Raw genomic sequence first — 20,863 nt, forward strand, 5'->3', positions numbered from 1 at the left:
AAATTATTACTAAGCATCAAATCCAGACATGTCATGACAAAATATTAACTGATCAATATCAGATAGTAAATAATTTGGCTTAATGCTTCATTCATAGTACTGGGTTGATAGGGCTTTTAGAGACTATCTAATCCAAGGTCACTGCCAACAAAGAGTTCTCACTATAAAACCCATGGCACAATGGGCAACATAAGTCCTTTAGACTAGGGCTTTAGTTAGCAGTATGCAGTTCTATATTGGTTATAAAATTTGCTTTTCCTTAATTGCCAATCCTTAGTCTTGGGGTTTTTTTTTTTTTCAGGAAAACACAGTAACTCACCAAATAAATATGTACAGCAAATTTTATACATGCTTATCACATAATTTTGGAATGAATTTCTTTATTAGAAGTTTAATACTAAATTATCGGTATAAATTCCTACATACTAGATGAATAGCTCTGCAAGGTAAGAATATATATATCCAACATACCTTTTATTTCTGGTATAAACAGAGTGTCTTGCATATATTAGATTTTTCAAATGTTTGTGGAATGATTATTGAATGGAAATGAGTATGAACAAACTGAAATGTTTAAAAATAGTATACTAGCTAGCTTCTTGCCTACAGCTAGTTCAGGAGAGAAAAAGAACACTCAAATCTTCAAAATATTTTTCTAAAACTTTATTTCAAAGTTATTCACCTTGCCATTAAGGTGTATGGTTAATGCAGTGCCAATATGACCAGGCCTGCCCATTGCCGGCAATGGACATTGAGAAAACCCATTTCCTGGCACCCAAAAGTTAAATTACTCCTTTCAAAACCCACTGAACTCCCAATGCTTGCAAAACTATCACATGCATCATTTTCCCACCATTCTTTAAATCTGAACTTACATTATTATTCTACATCAGTGTATGTTAAAATGAAGTCATTTTAACAAATTATGACTGTACAAATCAAAATACCACTAGTTAATATTAGACAAGAGTATCTTACAAACACTACATTACATGTTACCTTGCAATCTGAAAGATTATATATTTGTGTATGCTTATTTTAGATAACTGAAACTTCACAGAATTTAACAGCAAATAGTTTTAAAAATTTAGTTCTGTACATTAGTTCCAACTATCTCTATTTTACAATCTATAAGGCTCATGTCATAGTTCAGCACCAAAAAGATCTACAAAACTGAGTGACCCATCTTATGCATCCCATGTGATAGTTTTCGTCTGTTTTTAAGGTGAAAGTCTGAGAAAATGCATTATAAATCCTACTTCCAGAACTTGAAGTGGAATACTTTTTGTCTAGTCAGACTATGTAAAAACTTGAGTTGTATCTTCTTTTTGAGCAGATTTAAAAAAAAAAAAAAAAAAGCTTATACTATTCATGCATTCAGGTTGTCAGTTCTTAAATTGAATTTTTAACACCAAAGCATCAAAAGTAACTTAATAATGCCCTTCCTTTCTATTTTAAGTTTTAGAAAAAGCAGCCAGAAAAAGGTTTCATTTATAAGGTACAAAGAAGGGCTGCAGTAACAGACTTCTTCATACCCACCTCCAGTACCATCTCAGTGTTGCTCAGCATCAGCCACCAACAACTCTTTAAGAGCATTCTCCTGGCTGTAGCCACAGTTCCCAAGTGTACCATGTTTGGAACACCAGAAGCCTGCTCAGTGCCAGTGTCTTTCTGTTCAGAGTCTTTACAATAACTTTTGCTGCTGCTGGTCTAGATTCCAAAAACAGTGTTACTGTCCAAACACCTTTCTTCCTCTTTTGGATTTATAAATTTTACCCCAAAAAAGTATGTTTTGCTATTTTTAAACAGAGTTTGTGCATATCGCTTTTTAAGATCACATTCCCCAAGTTAGAAAAGTTTTTTCAAAAACCACAGGTCCTTTCAGTAATCTGGTTTGTTCAAAGTATAAAATTCTTACACATTAAAAAAAAAATGTTTTAATTGGAGACTGGTGCCTCTTTCTTCTTACAGAAGCACACAATTCATTACACCATGTTTAAAAACGAAACTTCATGCATACAAATGGCCAAAGAGGTATGAAGTTTTTACAGAGCCCTTAACATCATTTGAGTACACATAGCATCGGCCAAACCACAACAGGAAGCATGTAGCAAATTGGGCAGAGACTCCCCCAAGAACACATAGTTTTCCAGGCTCCATGTCAGTCACATAAAATTTAAGCATCATGTAATCCTTTAAAACTGTCCGTTCCTCGAGCCATTCCCATGCCCCACCCCCACCCCAAAGCCCGCACAGAAGTCTTGCACATCACAGAGCATCTTAATGTTCCCCGTTACTAATCACAGCTGCTTCAGGCTCTGCTGATGTAGCAGGGAGTCTTGGCACTTTCTTAGCAGGGCTTGGAATATGCTAAAATGGAAGGAAAAAAATTGTTGGCTTTTATGATTTTCATCTCTTACTCCCTCCTCCCCTGAATCAATAGCACCAATTAAGTTTCTATAGAGAGAAACTAACAAAAGGCAAGGTAGGAGAGGTTTATGCTAAATATATATTCTACATATATAACTTTCCATGGAGGGAACCAAATATCTATTTTTCACCTTATGATGAATAGAACTTAGAAAGAAGGCCCAAAAATCTCCCCCCACAGTTTTTACTTAAATCTCTTTTATCTGCAACTCAAACGCTGGCAACTTGACTTGCTTTCTTAATTTGTATAAGAAGCAAGTCTATGCATCTACCAAGGTTGTAATAAGCAGAAAAAATTAGTAATTTGAGGCTACAAAGTCCTCAGTTTGGCCTGGCTTCACTACTTACTAGCTGTGATCCTGGGCAAGAAATGTAACTTTTTGGAGCTTCATCTCTAAACTGGGGAAAGTATCATTTATAAACCTCAGAGACTGTTGTAAGGATTAAAAAAAAGAATAAGTAAAGGGCTTAGCATATAATAGCAATTCAAATCACAATGAAATGGAGGTGGAGAAAATATTACCCCAGTTCTTTATCTCCCATGGAAGAAGCATTTCCAAGCAGACAAGGCAAAGAGAAAAGCAGGATGTATTGAAAAGCAAGATTTATTTAAGTCAGAGACCTCCAGCCAGTATGGCATGGAGGGGGGCTCCAAGAGAGGAAGAACAGGAAGGGGCTGGTGGTAGTGGGGTTTTTAAGCACAATTTTGGAGGAAAAAAATTTGACAATCAGGTTGACATTCAGTTATAAGGCAAGGACAAAACCCATTAAAAGACCAGATTTGCAATCTTTTACCCTGTCTGGCTTGCTCAATGATATAAAGAGAGCCATCATGGGGCCAGTGCTGTGGCACAGTAGGTTAATCCTCTGCCTGTGGCACTGGCATCCCATATGGGTGCCAGTTCTAGTTCCAGTTGCTCCTCTTCACAAAAAGCCTTCTTTCTAGATCAGGCATCCTTTAAATCCTGGTATTATTAGCAGAATCTAATATTTGCTATGTACTTTATACAGTTGGAAACCTAATCCTAGAGCTCTTGTTCCAAATTCTGATTAACACTGCTTTAGGTAAGTAAATTTCAGTTAGATTTCTTAAACTCTGAGATTTGTGGATAGAAACTTCTTACCCTGCTAAAGAGTAAGACTAACACAATGAGCTTTACTTACCTCAGTAGCTGTGTTTGAATGGACAAGTCCTACTCCTTCATCCAAAGTGTCATCATTTGGAGAGGGGCGCCGAGCATAAGTTCTTCTGTGCTTTTCATCCACTCTAACTAGGTACCATGTTCCTTCAAAGAGTGAATCTATTGAGGACTGGGGAATATAGTTGGCTAAAATAAAGGCAAGAATATGTAAAAGATTAGTTATGATATATAACTTATTTGGTAATAAAACTCAAGAAGTTTGTATTTTCTTATAATTTCCACTAATATCAGTGCTAAATAGATAAAGCCTTCATATTATATGTAAGCATGTTTACTGCTTTCACAGCCTTCCAACAGGCTTTCAGGCTGACTTAGACACAATTTAATATTTTTACCCAGATGATGAGTCTCCTCTCTTAGCTTCATGTTTTCAGCAAAAACATCTGGTGCCACACAAGTTCTTGAGTCCAGTCTTGATTTAAGATCACATAAGCTTGCTGTTATTTTATCAAGAGCAGACCCTAAAACAGTAAATAAATTCAACATTGAGAGTAAAAATAGCATGTCCCAAACAAGCCTGAATGAAATGTTGCCAAATGAAAAAAAACTTGTCCTTTGTTTTAGAACTACTATTGTTCAGTTAAAACATAAGATGGCATTTATTTGACATAGTTTCCTATGCCCTCTGACTAGACATTTGTTCATTATCAGCCAATAGTCAAGTTAGGAAATAGCTGGGATTTGAAACTATAAATGTCTATAGTCAGTCTATGGTATAATTTTAAGGTAATGCCTAGTTTTCATCAGTCTCTGTTTTTGCTCCTTCCTGCTCAGGGAAGGAATAAAAGTCTCCTTAAATATAGTTGGTACCATAAACTTACAAGAACTAGATAACTTAGTTTTACTTTTATCCAATTAAAGTAGATTTTCAGGGTAGAAAATCAAAATGTGGCTATGTTGAAGTAATGAGGATTAAAATACTATACTGATTTACCCAAGGAACATGTTCAACTGCTCACCTGAGAAACCTATTGAATTAACCTCAGCATGGTAGGTTCTCAATACATTCTAGCTCACTTGGCACTTACCTGGTGTGGCATCCTGTGTAACTCTCAGAGAGTAGAGGGTGGCAGCCAAACCAGAACCATATGAGAACACTCCAATCCTCTTCCCTGCCAATTGCTGAGGTGTGTACCTGTGTGGGGTGATGATACAATGTTTGGGAAGTCATACAAGAAGGAATAAAAATTCACACTATAGGTTAAAGTGGGACTCTAACTTGAAATTCTTAAGGATCTAAGGTTTTAATATAGTAAGCAGACTGTGGGAATGATGGGGCTTATGAAAGTTATAATAGCATAAAACTGTAAGAAGTTACTTCATCAACCAGATTTATGATTCAACTATAGTTCAAGAATAAAAAAAATGGAGACAGGAAAGCCAATATGAAATTAAGAAATACTTCTGGAGAACCATAACTTCAGTCCTCACATCTTTCAAGTCAATGGACAAGGAAATCCAGGGTACCTGAAGATAAATCATTGTGTGATCTATCACAAACAGGCCTGACATTGGATTTGGTCTTTATCCAAATGAAGGGAGTTAAGTAACTGAAATTCATACTTACTGTGCTAGAACAGAAGCAAGGGAACCATATACTGAAGATGTATACATATTTCCATTTTGATTTGATACAAGCAAAGATGCCTTTGTTTTCTGATTAAAGAGTTCAGAACTAGCCTTCATAAATGCCTTTTCCACATCTCTGTCAAAATAGGTGTCTTCTAATTTAACATCCCTGAAAGTTATTAAAAAAGACAATTTCACAGTGTTCAAAGATTGCATTTTCATGTTAGATAGGAAGCCTAATTAACATTCAACCCAAAAGTGTATTATGGTTTTGTTTTTCTGTTAATCAAAATCAAGCAGCATAATCCTAACTGATGTGGAAGACACAAAGGACATATACATGGTCCCCCCCAACTAAATTTCATCTTGTCTCTGTCTCTCCCAATCTCTCTCTGTAACTTTACCTCCCAAATAAATAAATCTTTAAAAACAAAATGGAATACAATTTTATCAGCTGGAGAAAGGACCCAGGTGGAGAGAAAAAGAATGAACTTAACATGTAAAGCATACTAAGGAGCATAAAAAGTAAGAAAAAGATGGATAGAGGAGGAAAGAAGACTTCAATATTGGCAATGGGATGGGTATGGGCACAGTGGCTTCAGAGAGGCTGGGAGAAGAGTTAAGAGGCAGCTGGGGTAAACATAAGCATTTGTGCAGTTACTTTATCATGGTGACAATAGGAATGGAGCTAAAAGAAAGAAATCGCAAAGTTTTGGATATAAATGACTGAAGAATTCTCTGAGAGATAGGTATTTCCTCACTGAGGAGACAAATAGATTAGATTAGATGACTTCGAACATTCTCACGACTTTAAAATGTTCAAATCTGTATAAATGCATAGTTCAGCAAGTGAAAAAGGCTCTAATACAGAAACAAAAAAAAATCACAAGAGCTACTCTTACCCAAAGGCTTCCAGGCCGCTATAGATACTATTTTTGTCTCTGTTCTGGTCATTAAGGAAGTCATTCAGCAACATCCGAGCTAGAGACTTCTGTACTAGTTTACAGTATGGTGAGTGAAAGATCATGAAGCCAAAATCATTCAAGGTGAAATCTTTATCAATTCCCTCTGAAAAAGAAATCAAAGAGAATTATAAAATTCATGTAAGGTAGGAGAATTTAGAGTTTGACCTCATAACAAGGTTAGGATTTTTTTTTTTTTTTAATCTTTTATTTAATGAATATAAATTTCCAAAGTACGACTCATGTGTTACAATGGCTTCCCCCCCATACCGTCCCTCCCACCCACAAAAGGTTAGGATTTTTTAATATCTTTAAATGGCAACTAAAAATCTTCCTTGCATAATGAAATTTCCCTGTAGCTTAAGACATATTTTTAAAAGACATTTAGAAATGGAGCATACACTATTTTACCACTGATTTCCAAATTTAAATCATAACACATTACCAGGTTATGCAATCAATTTAGTCGGTCAAAATCAGCATTTTAAAAATAAAATAGAGTATTTTAAAAATGAAATAGAGTAGAAAAACAGCAAACTGAAAAAACCACAGCATGGGTAATTTCCTGGCATTCCTTTCTAGTTAGCACACACAACCAATGTAAAGCATACTTCTTAATGTGTATCCTAACAAAAAAGTTAGAAAATCATGGTCCTCAAATGTTTGCTAATAACAATAGATAGAATTAAAAAGGGGCAAATTGTGTATTCCAAAAAAAAAGGGGGGGGGGGGGAATGATCCAACATGGGAAGCAGGCCACACAGCAGACTCATATAAGACAAACACCTTAAATAGGACTCTGGCCTCAGAATGAGCCCTTAAGGCATTCAGATCTGACTAAAAAGTCCATGATAGCATTTCAGGCATGGAAAGCCAAGACACTGTGGCAAAAAATGGCCTACATGAAAGATCTCTGTGAGTGAGATCCCAATGGAAAGAAGGAAGTATCTTTCTCTGAAGGGAGGAAAGAACTTCCACTTTGATTACAGCCTTGTTTATTATTTAATAACAGAGTTTGTGGACTCAAAAGGCTTTCATAGCCTTGGCAGCTCATAACAAGAGCCTCGGGTGATCACTGACATCATAAATAAGAGTGTCAATTGTTAAATCAACAACAGGAGTCACTGTGTACTTGCTCCCCATATAGGACCTCTGTCCTTAATCTGTTGTACTATGCGAATTAACAGTAAAACTAGTCTTCAAACAGTACTTTATATTTTGAGCGTCAGCATGGGTGCAAACTGTTGAAATCTTTACTTAGTATAGAGTTGATCTGTATATAAAGATAATTAAAAATGAATCTTAATGAAGAATGGGATGGGAGAGGGAGTAGGAGATGAGATGGCTTGTGAGTGGGATGGTGGTTATGGGGGGAAAAGCCACTATAATCCAAAAGTTGTACTTTCGAAATTTATATTTATTAAATAAAAGCTTTCTAAAAAAAAAAAAAAAAAAAAAGAAATAAAATTATGGTCCTGATAAGTACATACTGTTAAGTAACACTACATTTTAAGTATGCTAGAATGCTTCTTGTTCAGGCCAAGATATTCCTTAATATTTGCTATAAATATTACCTTAATCTTCTAACAACCCCTAAAAAGTTGGACTAAGAAAAAAGTACACCTTCTAAAACATTGTTAATTCAAACACTGTCCATTTCAGTGCCTCAAGAACTTCTGCAGGGTTACAGACTGAGATTAATGAACACACTAAAAAAGCAAATATAAATTCAAATTCAAAGGTCAAGCACAAACATTATTGGAGGTGGGAGATCTCTTCAGTAATTTATTTTCATTAGTTTTCTCTATATCATGCTTATAATATACTAAAACTCTGTTAAAATATCTTTCTCAGAAGATGAAGAAAAACACTCAAGACACTTCCTTCACACTACGTTTTCTTACAAGGGATAAATCAAACTAAGTATTTTTGCAGAGATATACATCACTTCCAACTTAACTTTTTTTCTAAAGTATGCATTCCCAGAAAACTATGAGAAAATGTCATATGGTAAGTGAGGAATAAATGGTAAAAGGTAGCAATGAAGGATACCCATAAAGCAATTTCTCACCAAAGACAACCAGCACATTGCATTGCCTTCAACAGATACCAAAACCTTGGGAAATGGGTAAAACCCACCTTTCTGCCACTGGGCACAGATCTTTTTACGGTAGACAGAATAGCAGCGGTCTAATGCACTGAGGTAGCACTGTATGGAGAGCTTTCCATCTACTATGGGATATTCAGAGAGCATATCAGGCTTGTAAAAGTCATAGGCATGTTGCATATGTGTCCCACGAAGCCCTATTGAAACCAAAAAGGAAGATGTCCATTTATTTCTGCTTCTTGGATGTTTGAATTTTAGTAAGAATACTGTATTGTCTAAGGATCTTAATTGTCTAATCGACTCTCTCCACTTGTAGCATCAAAATTGCAAGGTGAAGACAAAATAATTAAAATGAAACAATAAAATCCATGGACAATCCTCTGGAATACAAATTTTTCATTGAGTTTCAAAAATCGAACTGAGAGAGCACACAGTTGCTGCACTGAACTAAAGACAAATTAAACTTGTCAGTGACTATGGGCAAGCTATTAAAACTTAAACTTTACTTGAGTCCATTTTACTTCTCTGTAGTGGAGGAGAATAACACCACCTGCTTCATAACATTGCTATGAAGATTAAATAAGGTTAACACACATAAAGCCCTCAGCAGGTATTATCTACATTTAATGAATACTCAATAAATGGTGGCTTCTATTTCTATTTTCAAATTTCTCCATATATTGTACTAATTTTAAAAATGCTTTCTTAACACTTACCTCGGTCAAAAATTAAAGGAGCATTTGGCCCAATTAGCAGAGCTACGGCTCCAACTCCACCCGTAGGTCTAGCATTTCCTGTGGCATATATGGCAATATCTCCTGCAACCACCAAGGCATATCGCCCTGAAAAATATTTTTTGTTATTTCATAAGAAGGTATCAAAGTATAAATATCATACATATAAACTGAAGTCTGTTGTATTTTCCCAAAAACATGCTTTCCCCATCTTTGATAAAGAAAATATTCTAACTAAATTTTGCACAGACCATTTGTCTTTTAAGTTACAATAACCAACTCTCAATTCAGGTAAATCGAAAGTCATAATTATCTTTCTGAATATGTCCAAACAAGAATAACTAGTTCAACTACATAAGGTATTAATTAAAAAGTCATTTGGGTCCACCTAACCTCAAGGAGAGATTCTTTTTTGTGTGGAGAGAGAGAAATCAAAGCATGTAACATACCATCCCAAGAGCTGGACTCAATCCAGTTAATAGCATTGAAGACAGCAGCTGTGCCTCCATAGCATGCATTAGTTGTGTCTATTCCTTCTATATCTGTATTCCCAGACTCCTCAAACAGCTGCATCAGATTAGTCTTCACTGATTTAGATTTGTCGATGATTGTCTCTGTTCCAACTTCTAGCCGCCCAATGCAATCATAGGAAAGGCTATTTCTCTCCATAAGATTCTGAACCACAGTCAAGCAAAGAGAGTTGATATCTTCTCTATCTGTGCAGAAGCCCATCTTGGCCTGGCCCAAGCCAATGGTATACTTCCCAGCATCCACACCATCATATTTTTCCAATTCTGCTTGATCAACATATTGAGAAGGAAAATAGATCTCAAGGGCAACAATCCCCACATCTTTTGGCCAACAGGCTTCTGCATTCAATGGAAGTGATCCAGGCATGGTGAAAGAGCTTAAAATTAAAAAAAAAAAAAAAAAAAAAGGTTTAGCTTACAAGTTGCTGATTTTCAAGTTCAACATTGAGAAACAGATATTAAGAGTTCAATAATCACCTAAAATATTACTTTCTCTAAATTTAGTATATTTGTATATATATTTATATATGTGTATATACAAATAGAATATAATCCCTAACTCTAAACTAAAGATCTTAAGGGAAACTAGTTGAATCTTCTATCTAAATACAAAAATCCTACTATTTTTTTTCATTCATCCAAACACTGATAAAATGTTAAATGTGAAACATGTGGGACAAGTTTAATGGAAGATATCCTTGTATTCTCAAATATTCACTGTCTTGTGAGATAAGATAAAAACACAAATAAACAAATAATAACTTAGATAGTTATATTATGGAGAACTGCATAACCTAGCCTAATGGCAGTTCAAGAAGTGTGAAGAAAAGCTTCCTGACTTAACAGATACCTGACCTGAGTCTTAGGAATGTGTAGGAGTGGGGCCAGTGCTGTGGCGCAGTGGGTTAACGCCTTGGCCTGAAGCGCCAGCATCCCATATGGGTGCCGGTTTGAGACCCAGCTGCTCTACTTCCGATCCAGCTCTCTGCTATGGCCTGAGAAAACAGTAGAAGATGGCCCAAGTGCTTGGGCCCCTGCACCTGCGGGGGAGACCCGGAAGAAGCTCCTGGCTCCTGGCTTCAGATCAGCCCAGCTCCGGCCATTGCGACCAACTGGAGAGTGAACCAGCGGATAGAAGACCTCTCTCTCTCTCCCTCTCTCTCTCTGTGTAACTCTTTCAAATAAATAAATAAATAAATCTTTTTTTAAAAAAAAGCATTTAGGCCGGCGCCGCGGCTCACTAGGCTAATCCTCCGCCTAGCGGCGCCGGCACACCGGGTTCTAGTCCCGGTCGGGGCGCCGGATTCTGTCCCGGTTGCCCCTCTTCCAGGCCAGCCCTCTGCTGTGGCCAGGGAGTGCAGTGGAGGATGGCCCAGGTGCTTGGGCCCTGCACCCCATGGGAGACCAGGAAAAGCACCTGGCTCCTGGCTCCTGCCATCGGATCAGCGCGGTGCGCCGGCCGCAGCGCGCCGGCCGCGGCGGCCATTGGAGGGTGAACCAACGGCAAAAGGAAGACCTTTCTGTCTCTCTCTCTCACTGTCCACTCTGCCTGTCAAAAAAAAAAAAAAAAAAAAAAAAAAGCATTTAAAAAATTAAAACAAATACCAGATTGCATGGCTATCAAATGTAATGATCGTTTCAATTATTCTTATACATAGTGCATCAAAATATAAAGTGTTTTTTTTTTAAAGATTTTTATTTGAAAGGCAGAGTTAGAGAGACAGGGAGAGACAGAGAGATCTTCCATCCACTGGTTCACTCCCCAGACAGCTTTAACAGCCAGAGCTGGGCTGGTCCGAAGCCAGGAGCTTCTTCTGGGTCTCCCATGTGTGTGCTGGGGCTCAAACTTTTGGGCTATTCTCCGCTGCTTTCCAGGTACATTAGCAGGGAGCTGGATCAAAATGGAGCAGCCAGGACTCGGACCAGCACCCATATAGGATACCAGCGCTGCAAGTGGCACCTGCTATGCCACAGTGCCAGCCTCTAAAGTATTTCTTACTGGGGTGTCATAGTCAATGTCTGAGTCATTTTTTTATTAGTCACTGGTGCTGTGCAGAGAATAGATTTGAGGTAGGAAGTTGATCAGCAGGCCAGATAAAGACCTGGGCAGTGAACTAGAGTAAATTACTACATGCGAGATGAAGAAGGAACAATTTTTAAAAATACAGAAATGAAAAACTGGCAAAGATTGTGTTGACAACATGCTAGGAAAAGGTGAAATACTTAGGATGATTCCCAGATTTCTAGCCTCAACTGTTTTACAACTTGACAAGCTCAGAAGTGAACATAAATACTCTCCACTTTGTTCTACCCTTTTTTTCTTCCATGCAAACCCATTTCCTTTTGTCCTTTCTCCTAAGTGGGATTCAACTAAATCAGAACTTGGAACTACCACTGAAGGAGTGAAGAAAACTGGCTCAGACAAAGCTGCATTGTTTCCATCATTTCACCAACATCTACAAACATCTTTTCAGTTAGGCCTTCCCATCCACCTCCAGCCTCCAGAGGAGTCTCATTTTGTCCTATACAACCTACTTAAGAAAACACAGAATCACACTACAGTCAATAATCAAGGATAAATGCTAAGTATTACCCAATCTTTATCCTACAACTACTTACCTACAAAATCTTCCTCTCTACCCTCTATTCTCAAATTATTTTATTCATTATTCCCCCCAAATCAGTACTTTTCTTCAACAACCCACTGCTTACTTCTGCTTTTTTCAAATCCTTTACAGCCCTAGATCGCATTTCACCTATGAAACCTTTCTAAAACCACTCCATCTTTTTACCTTCATTGGACAATTACTAACCACCTTTGGCATTTCTTACCTATCATACTGCACTATCATATTTCACCCATTAAAAGTCCCACAGAAACAAGACTGGAGCACTTTTTTGACCCCTAGAAATCATATTCAGGGCTCAATTCCAGAATTAATCCATATTTGCCATAGTCTGAAGAGCTTTGATCTGTTCTTGCAACACAGTACGTAAGAAACAAGATATAGCTCTAATACTGATAAGCTTCCTAAAGGTTAAATAAGTTACTTATTTCATAACACTGTTTAACAAAGTAGGTATTACTCTTTCCTGAGGGTTTCTGACAGCCAAGGTATTACTCATATGTTCTTGGAAACTGCTATCCACTTTGAAATATTTACTTTTTAGTTGAAATTGAGGGAGAGTGTAATTAAGCAGAGATGGAAATTAATATAAGGTAGTAATTCTCATTTAGAAGAACAGAAAGTTGAAAGTTTCTAGTCTAAAACACTACTTTTAACTGTCCTATTAAACACGTATACTACATTGTCCTCTCAAATGCTCTCTGAAGTAGGCCAGATATAAACCAGGAGGAAAAAATACCTAGCTGAAGGTCTGAGGTGTTCACATTATGATATTGTTTATTCTATCAGAGAATGGGATATTCTGGTTAACTTCATTATTCTAAAATAATAATATTAAAAATAATTATCACTGTCACAAAATTTTCTAAACAGAATACAATTTTAAAATCTAACAGGTAAAAAATTAAATATACATTAAAAATTTTTGCTAAGAAGTTATTCCATTATTTTTCAAAATATTATATTTGCAATAAGATGCTGTATTAGTAATAAAACGCATATATAAACGAACATTAAAAAAGGAATTAACTAAAGAAAAAACAGATACACGTTTACCGCAGAACTCTGACCCTTCCTTATCTTTCAATAAGAAAGTACCCAGAGAACAGCCTTTTCTCCCTAAAGGTAGGGCTCGCCCCCTCTGGTGGACAAAAGGAGTTCCAAGTTCTATTTCCAAAGTCAGCAAAGCAAGGTAAGACAATCTTGCTAATGCTTTCTGAGTGGTAGGACAGGAACGGGCCCATATACTCCCCTGAGAATAAATCTGTAATTGAAGAACTGAGGGGAAAGGCAGTGGCGGGGCAGGGAAACCAGCTGAAGATGCTGGTGCTAGGGAAGCCCTGATCTATTTCCTCAATGGCTATGGAAGGAGGAACTTCAGCATCAGTCCCCAGGGCTGTTATGCCAGTCTCCTAATTGAGTTGTGTTTCCATTCACTCCCCTCCTATGCCAACACTTAGTTATCTTTCTAAAATGCATATCTGATCACTGTAAAGATACCATTTCAAAGTCTTCCAAGTTCCCCCTCTATTGTTTAGGATTAGCTTCTTTACACCAGACGAGGGGCTTCAGGACAGCAGGAACTGCACCTCATTCATTTGTGGCTCCTGGGTACCCGCCCATTGCTTGACATACAGTAAGTAGATGCTGAAGGTTGAATAAAGGAAACCCTACTAGCCTTCTAATCTAAAATCATTAGAACCACAGGAAACCACAATACAAGATAAAAGGCACTCCATGGTAATACAAGAAAGCAATGGCTGTAAAGAAAAGGCTGCAAAGACATTATTGGTTCAAACACATTTACTTTTACTATTCATTCTCACATAATTTTAAACATTCATCTGTAGCCTAGATATGTATTTAAGGCTGTAATTTTAAAAGTACTATTAGTCAAAAATGCTTTCTTTTGTTTGATTGAGTAGTTTATGTGTTACATTATCTATATTTCTTCATTTTATAGCCAAACACCAACTATTTAAATTAGCTTCTTTTTTTTAAGATTTATTTATTTTCTATTTGAAAGCCAGAGTTACAAAGGGCAAGGGAGAGACAGAGAGAGAAAGATCTTCCACCCTCTGTACTCCTCAAATGGCCGCAATGGCCAGAGCTGGGTTGATCCAAAGCCAGAAGCCAGGAGCTTCTTCCATGTCTCTCACGTGGGTAGCAGGGGCCCAAGAACTTGGGGTCATTTTCTGCTGCTTTCCCAGGCGCATTAGCAGGGAGCTGGATTAGAAGCAGAGCAGCTAGGAATTGAATGGGCATCCGCATGGAATGCCAGTGCTTAGGCAGTGGCTTACCCTGCTACACCACAGTGCCAGCCCCTTAAATTAGTTTCTAAATTCTAAACACAAACAAATATGAAATTAGATAGCCTCCTAAAGTACTACAGCATTAACAAAGTTTTTCAAAGTATAGCCCTGAAAGGGTTTTAAGAATGTGTGCAGGCCAGCGTAGTGGGTAAAGCTGCTGTCTGCAGTGCTGGCATCCCACATAGGTGCTGGTTCGAGTTCCAGCTGCTTCACTTCCAATCCAGCTCTCTGCTATGGCCTGGGAAAGCAGTGGAAGATGGCCAAATCCTTGGGCCCCTGCACCTGTGTGGGAGACCCAGAGGAAGATCCTGGCTTCGGGTCGGCGCAGCTCCGGTCGATGTGGCTTATTGGTAAATAAATCAGCGGATGGAGGACCTCTCTCTCTTGCTCTCTGCCTCTGCCTCTCCTTCTCTCTCTGTGTAATTCCAACTTTCAAATAAATAAATAAATCTTTAAAAAAAAAAAAAAAAAGAATGTGTGGCACATACAGAACTAGATGTCCCCGTTCCATTAGAAGGGCACTTCCCTCAGCAGCATGACCAGATGCCATACCTGTGTGAAGGGCAGAGAACCGCAGTCTCCAGGTCTGTCACTGTGTCCTCCTTCGGGCACTAGGAATTTCAAATAAGAACTTTTAAAGTCATAAATCATGACACAAATTCAAATAATATGATTCCAAAGTGAGTTAACAGAAGCATTTCCTTAACTGATCACATTATTTAGAACAGAATTTGACATTTGCTTAGGAAAACAAATGGTGCTTAAAGCTTATAAAACTTTTCCCCCTTATTTTATTAGCCCTTATAGAATTAGGTTCACTCTTGGTAATGAATTGAAGTAAAAATAAAAAGCTCACAAGGCTGACTCAGGTTTTAAACCAAGTGTGATGCTGGGATTTGCAGTCTTCATTACTAAATTTGGGATTTCAAGAATCGGGGGGAGGGAAGGAATTTCATTCAACGTGTGTGGTACTGGACTGACAAGTTTCTGGAGTAAAGAGACGTACACATTCAAGAGCTTGTCCTGCAACACAGCAGCTTGTGGCTTCAGCAGCAATTTGTGCCTCTTTAGGCCACAATTTCCTCATCGGCAAAAATGAAGCTAATATACCTGCCCTCCCCAGCACATTGTGAAAGATTGAGAAGGCAAAATATGTGAAAAATGCTTTCTACTATAAAGCACCAATACAGTGACTATTGTCCTGGTTCTTATTCTTCAACCAAAACATTACTTTTCAAATAAAATTCTACCAAGACCTAATCATTTTCATTTCTTTAATCTTATATTTTTCAACACTGTGCTTACCCTTTACAACCTTTTGAATTCAATTTTCCTCCACAGTACTTACGCTGAGAAGATAAGCCTTTAAACTAAGTAGAAACAACTAGGGAAATGACTCTAGAACATTTTCTTTGGTCTATCTGTTTTGTAGGACTGTTCCTTGAGGCAATAGCTTCTACATTTATTTAACACATAGAATATTTCCTTTGATGTTAGCAAACTTAGCATCTGCCCTTACCCAATTGACTACATTCAGATGCTATTTAGTAAAGTTCTACTTCTTTTTTATTAGATCACTTAAGAGTTCTTCACAGCTTTAGCTCCTTTTTCTTTATTAACTAAGGTTATTCTGCCCCCCACCAAAAAAATTTCGAGTTTTATAGGGACTACATTCCAAAAAAGTCTCTTTGAATACAGGGTCATCTGTACACTTTAGGAAAATAACTTTTTTTTAATTATCTATCTTAAATTATGCTTTTTTTCCCTTTTGCAAATTAAGCAGACCACAGGGACCCATTCTCACCTCTCAGGGAAATACACAATTCGCTCTCCATGTTGCAACTATTTACATAACTTACTAATAATACATCATTTTAAAGTCACACATGTATATGCACTCGACACTACTTGTAACAAGATTTTTCTGAAAATACAAATATTCCCTCTACTTTCATTCTGATATTTAAATTGAAGAGGAAGATTAGCACTAGAGCAAAGAAGAAAGAAACAGTTTTCAGAGATGATTACTCTGCTACTGAAAGATCTGCTATGAAAGACATGATCAAAATCCGTATGCTCTCTTGTGAAAGAAGCTCTCAGGACAAGGAGAGGCCTTAAGAGCAAGGAAAGAAACAGAGGCAGTAAATGGCACTGAGGCGAGAGCCAATCAGAGAGGAAGTTGGTTTTCTTTTCTCTCTGCAGTTGCAGGGAGGTTCTCTCTACTAACTAAAACCAATAACCCAAAACCTGAAGCAGGTCATCAACTTTTCTTAACAGGTCTTTCAGAGCACATAATAAATACAAGAGAGTAACATTTTTAGTCAGGAAGCAATTAATGAATTTTTTTTTTTTTTTTTGACAGGCAGAGTGGACAGTGAGAGAGAGAGACAGAGAGAAAGGTCTTCCTTTTGCCGTTGGTTCACCCTCCAATGGCTGCCGCGGCCAGCGCACCGCGCTGATCCGAAGCCAGGAGCCAGGTGCTTCTCCTGGTCTCCCATGGGGTGCAGGACCCAAGGACTTGGGCCACCCTCTACTGCACTCCCAGGCCACAGCAGAGAGCTGGCCTGGAACAGGGGAAACTGGGACAGAATCCGGCGCCCTGACTGGGACTAGAACCCGGTGTGCCGGCGCCACTAAGCAGAGGATTAGCCTATTGAGCCGCGGCGCCGGCGCAATTAATGAATTTCAAGCAGCCATTCGGGTTATCACAAAACATGTTTGAACTCCTAACCATATGAGTATCAGTTCAAATCCTGGCTGCTCCATTGTGGATCCAGCTCCCCACTGACGCACCTGGGAAAGCAGTGGAAAATGGCCCAAGTACGTGGGCTCCTACATTCACTTAATAGACCTGGACAGAGTTCCAGGCTCCTGACTTCAGCCTGGCCCAGCCCTGACTGTTGCTGCCATTTGGGGAGTGAACAAGCAGAAGGGAGATCATCTGTGTCTCTCCTTCTCTCTATATAACTCTGCCTTTTCAGATAAATAAATAAATCTTTTAAAAAAGAATGAGGACTCTCCCTTGAGACTACCTAAAGACAACCAAACCAGTCAATGGTGCTTTTGGGTTTGCTCAGTGTTCTCCACTCCTCCTTCTGGTTCCCTCCTTAGCCTTGACATTTATCCAGTACACATTTTTTGTGCAAAAATGATAAACTATATGCAGATCTTTTTCACTGTTATAGGAGAGAAAATCAGGACTGAGAATGAGCTGGCTATGTTTACTCCTTAGGATCATGCAAGCAAAAACTCTTAAGACTTGCCTCCACCTTTACACGATAATGTAGTTCTTCCTTCAAGTAAAAAAAAAAGATGGATATCTCCAACCCCACCCCTAGTTACTGGTCTGCCCATCAGAGATTTTATTCATATTTCAAGGCTCTGTTCCTAACTATTTCTTCCAGGAAGGTTTTCTAGATGAATTCTATAAAAAAAAAAAAAATGGGTTTTCTAACCAAGGACTTGAATTTTCACAGCCTAGCCTAGCAGTCTTCTAATTCACAGTGAACTCCTAGACTCCAGCTGGGAAAAGGGATGTGTTCTGAGTCTTTGGAAATAACCCTTTCAGATCTTGAGTAGGGGTTTGAAATGGCCATTATTTTTTGAGAAGGGGAATTTGGTGCCATACTCTGAAAACAAAGACAAATCTTTTTGGATTCAAGTACTTGTGGCAGCTCACACCAGTAGGTTCTTTTAGTCATCACTTTTGAGATGAGCTGCAGCACCAAATAATATCCAGGAGCTTAAGGAAACTGTCTCTCAATTGCTGCTGTTTAAAGCAAATGGTAGATAGGTTTCAGTCAGTCCCAGTTCCTAATCTGAAGTATGTAAGGAGTCCAAAAGGAGTCAGAAGAGAACATTTATTGGTCGCATAATCATTGCCACATGTGCCTGCGCGCACACACACACAATAAAAACCTTGAAAAGGTGAAGACTGTGAGCTTTGAAAAAATACTTTTCTTCTATTGCCCTAACTATACGCAGTTGACAAACATCAAGTGAGCAACAGCATATGCCAAGCATTAAGAATCTAGACCAGACTTTCATTAGACAAGCTAACATGGTGGTTTTCAATGTTTTTCAATTTATACCACCTCTTTGAGAAACACAATACAGCATACATTTCTATAATACTTGGCTTTATAGTAACTCAACATAAAATTATAAAATGATATTCTTTCCAAATGAAGCTAAAATTAGAGATTCTGATATACAGTCCATCTCTCCCCACATCCAGTTCCACTGGATTATGGAAGTTCTAAATCATTCTAGAGGGCCTAGCATGCCCACATTACATCAATATCTGGGGTTTTACATTTCTTCTGAAAAAAAAAATTGTCTAAAATTAAATCAAAATTACAATCAATTCTACAGTTAAAAAAAGATCTAAAGGAATATTTAATAAAAACAAAATTAAAAGCAAAACCCTGATGACTTGATCTTCCATGGCTCCAAACAGTATCTTTACACCTCCCCCCATCCCTCCCTGCCTCACAAGGGGTGGAATACACCTTCTGAGAGCTGGAGTTACTGACTGCACTAGAATCTAATTGAGCTAAGGGGCAAACTTACAAACACAGGAAAGAATTAGCTACCACATCTGATACACACAAAAGACTACCTTTTTCTCTTATGGGGGAATAAGATATGCTATCCCTGCCCACTGTCTCCACACAAAAATAGGTAAAATTTAAACATAAAGTTTTAGCAAAGAAACAAACTCTGTAGACATCTTAACCTATAAAGAACCACTGGCACTGATACATGTTAAGGACTTTCAATCTGCCTCTCACTTAATAGAATCCATGCAATAAAGTCTAAAACCCATCTCAGAGAGAAACGTATGTAAAACATATGTAAAGCACTTGCATTTGTCTTTTTGTATGTTTATATTGCCTGTGTTTGTCATAATTCATGCCTGAAACTGAATAAATGTTTAGTTAGCAGCAATCACAACACATCACCCTACTGCAGCAGGTTGGCAAGACACAGCATCAGCAGGAGGGAGGGGCTGAGGCAGGAACGGACAATGAGAAGTTAGTGGTGACCTAAGGCCTTGGCCATAGGGGAAAGCAGGGACAACCTCACATTACCTGTTCCCCAAATCCCTCCTCCAAAGTGGGTCAAAGTAATCTTTTCTCAACCACTGCTCAAGCAAGACACATTTCAAAGACTTTGAAATGTCCTTGGTCTCACCTAAAGCCTATTTGTGTGTGGGCTCTGTGGATGCCTGCTCATTACATCACCCACGGCTGGTCCTGGAGCCACTGGCAAGGAGGAAGGTGCTGGAATTCAGGATACCGAGAAAACCTATTTTTAAAAGGTGGACATTAGAAAGAGAGAGAGAGAAGGCAGAAGGGAGGGAAGCGAAAGGCGGGAGACAGGGATTTGTGCGGTCTGAAGCAGCAGCCCTTCGCTGTCCAGAGCCCCGGGTCTACACCACGGCTGTGATGCTTTCTTGGCTGGGGAAGACAAGCACTGCCGTCAGCCCTGCGTGGCAGTGGCGGGACACGCCCCTGCCAGCCTGCGAGGCTGCATCTCAGTCTGTCCTTCCCCATCCCTCAGCAGCCGCCCTGCACCCTCCTGGAGGTCGCGGCCACCACCCCGGCACCTCCAGCTCCGGGCTAAGTCATCAGAACACTCTGCCCTCAACGCCCTTCCACCTTCTCGTCCCCGCCACTCGCCGGCCCCATCGGTGTCCTCGACCCCTCCTCAGACTCGCATTTGCCCGCCCCACGTCCCCGGCAAGTGAGGCACCACACGGCCCCCATCCACGGCGCCCCGTCCTCGTGGGCCAGGTCCACGCCTTCGCCCTCACCCGCAGCCCAAGCTCTCTCGGGCCTAGTCAAGGACACCGCCTCCGCCCGGCCCACACCCCGCCCGCGGCGCCTCAGCAGCCAGCTCTCCTCCCCTGCTCAGGACACTCACCCAAACGTGACTGGGCAGTGGCCGAGGAAAGGAAGCGAGCTGCGAAAGAACAGAACGCGGCGCCTCCCCTTTGCCACCAGCTTTATAGCCGCCGATCCGCCCGGCCCCGGCACCGCCGGGAGTCAGTGGGAGGCGGGACAAACACTGTAGCGACCAATCGGGGCCGGCAGAGTAGCCCAACAGCTCCCGCCCCCTAATCCAGTGTCTACCAATAGGAAGGACACTAGAGGCGGTGACTCGCTAGGGTTTTCCCTCGTGGCTGGAAGGGCGGGGGAGAGGGCGGGGACAAAGTCGGAAGGCCGAGGCAGTGGGGTGAGAGAGTGACGTGCGGTGGCCCGAGAGCCCGCCTGCCAATGACAGAGCGGCGAGAGACGGCGAGAGCCAACCGGCGCGGAGTGAGAGGTTCTCCGACCAATTGCAGCTCAGTGAGAGGAGACGCGGGCCAATGGGGACTCCGCGTCC

The 20,863-nt window shown here is 39.5% G+C and overlaps 1 protein-coding gene and 1 long non-coding RNA gene across 3 annotated transcripts; one reads left to right on the forward strand and one right to left on the reverse strand.

Moving 5' to 3' along the window:
- Positions 1–648: 648 nt before the first annotated feature.
- HMGCS1 (3-hydroxy-3-methylglutaryl-CoA synthase 1) lies at positions 649–20,459 on the reverse strand. 2 transcript variants are annotated; one of them, XM_008262167.5, is made up of 12 exons: positions 20,402–20,459; positions 19,670–19,783; positions 15,026–15,084; positions 9,454–9,911; positions 8,987–9,112; positions 8,303–8,467; positions 6,104–6,269; positions 5,200–5,370; positions 4,661–4,767; positions 3,968–4,093; positions 3,595–3,758; positions 649–2,370 (listed from the first exon to the last, which is right to left on the reverse strand). In XM_008262167.5, exons 4-12 carry the CDS (start codon positions 9,899–9,901, stop codon positions 2,281–2,283), a joined length of 1,563 nt encoding a protein of 520 aa, XP_008260389.1. In that variant the 5' UTR covers positions 9,902–9,911; positions 15,026–15,084; positions 19,670–19,783; positions 20,402–20,459; the 3' UTR covers positions 649–2,280. The 2 variants fall into 2 exon arrangements, with proteins under 2 accessions (XP_008260389.1, XP_002714059.1); XM_002714013.6 differs by lacking the exon at positions 19,670–19,783.
- On the forward strand, positions 5,808–7,631 carry LOC149122377 (uncharacterized). Its single transcript, XR_016220169.1, has 2 exons — positions 5,808–6,342; positions 6,455–7,631. It is a non-coding gene; the product is annotated as an uncharacterized LOC149122377 (long non-coding RNA).
- Positions 20,460–20,863: the final 404 nt, after the last annotated feature.

Source organism: Oryctolagus cuniculus, chromosome 14, assembly GCF_051225735.1.
Source record: "Oryctolagus cuniculus isolate XC-2025 breed Fujian yellow rabbit chromosome 14, ASM5122573v1, whole genome shotgun sequence".
NCBI lineage: Eukaryota > Metazoa > Chordata > Mammalia > Lagomorpha > Leporidae > Oryctolagus > Oryctolagus cuniculus.

Excerpts from the sequence above, each read along its gene's own strand:
- HMGCS1 (XM_002714013.6), bottom strand. The coding sequence starts at position 9,901 with ATGCCTGGATCACTTCCATTGAATGCAGAAGCCTGTTGGCCAAAAGAT. Across the intron at positions 4,768-5,199 it reads CTTGCTTCTGTTCTAGCACA|GTACACACCTCAGCAATTGG; the intron begins GTAAGTATGAAT and ends CACCCCACACAG. Across the intron at positions 3,759-3,967 it reads AGAGGAGACTCATCATCTGG|CCAACTATATTCCCCAGTCC; the intron begins GTAAAAATATTA and ends CCTTTATTTTAG.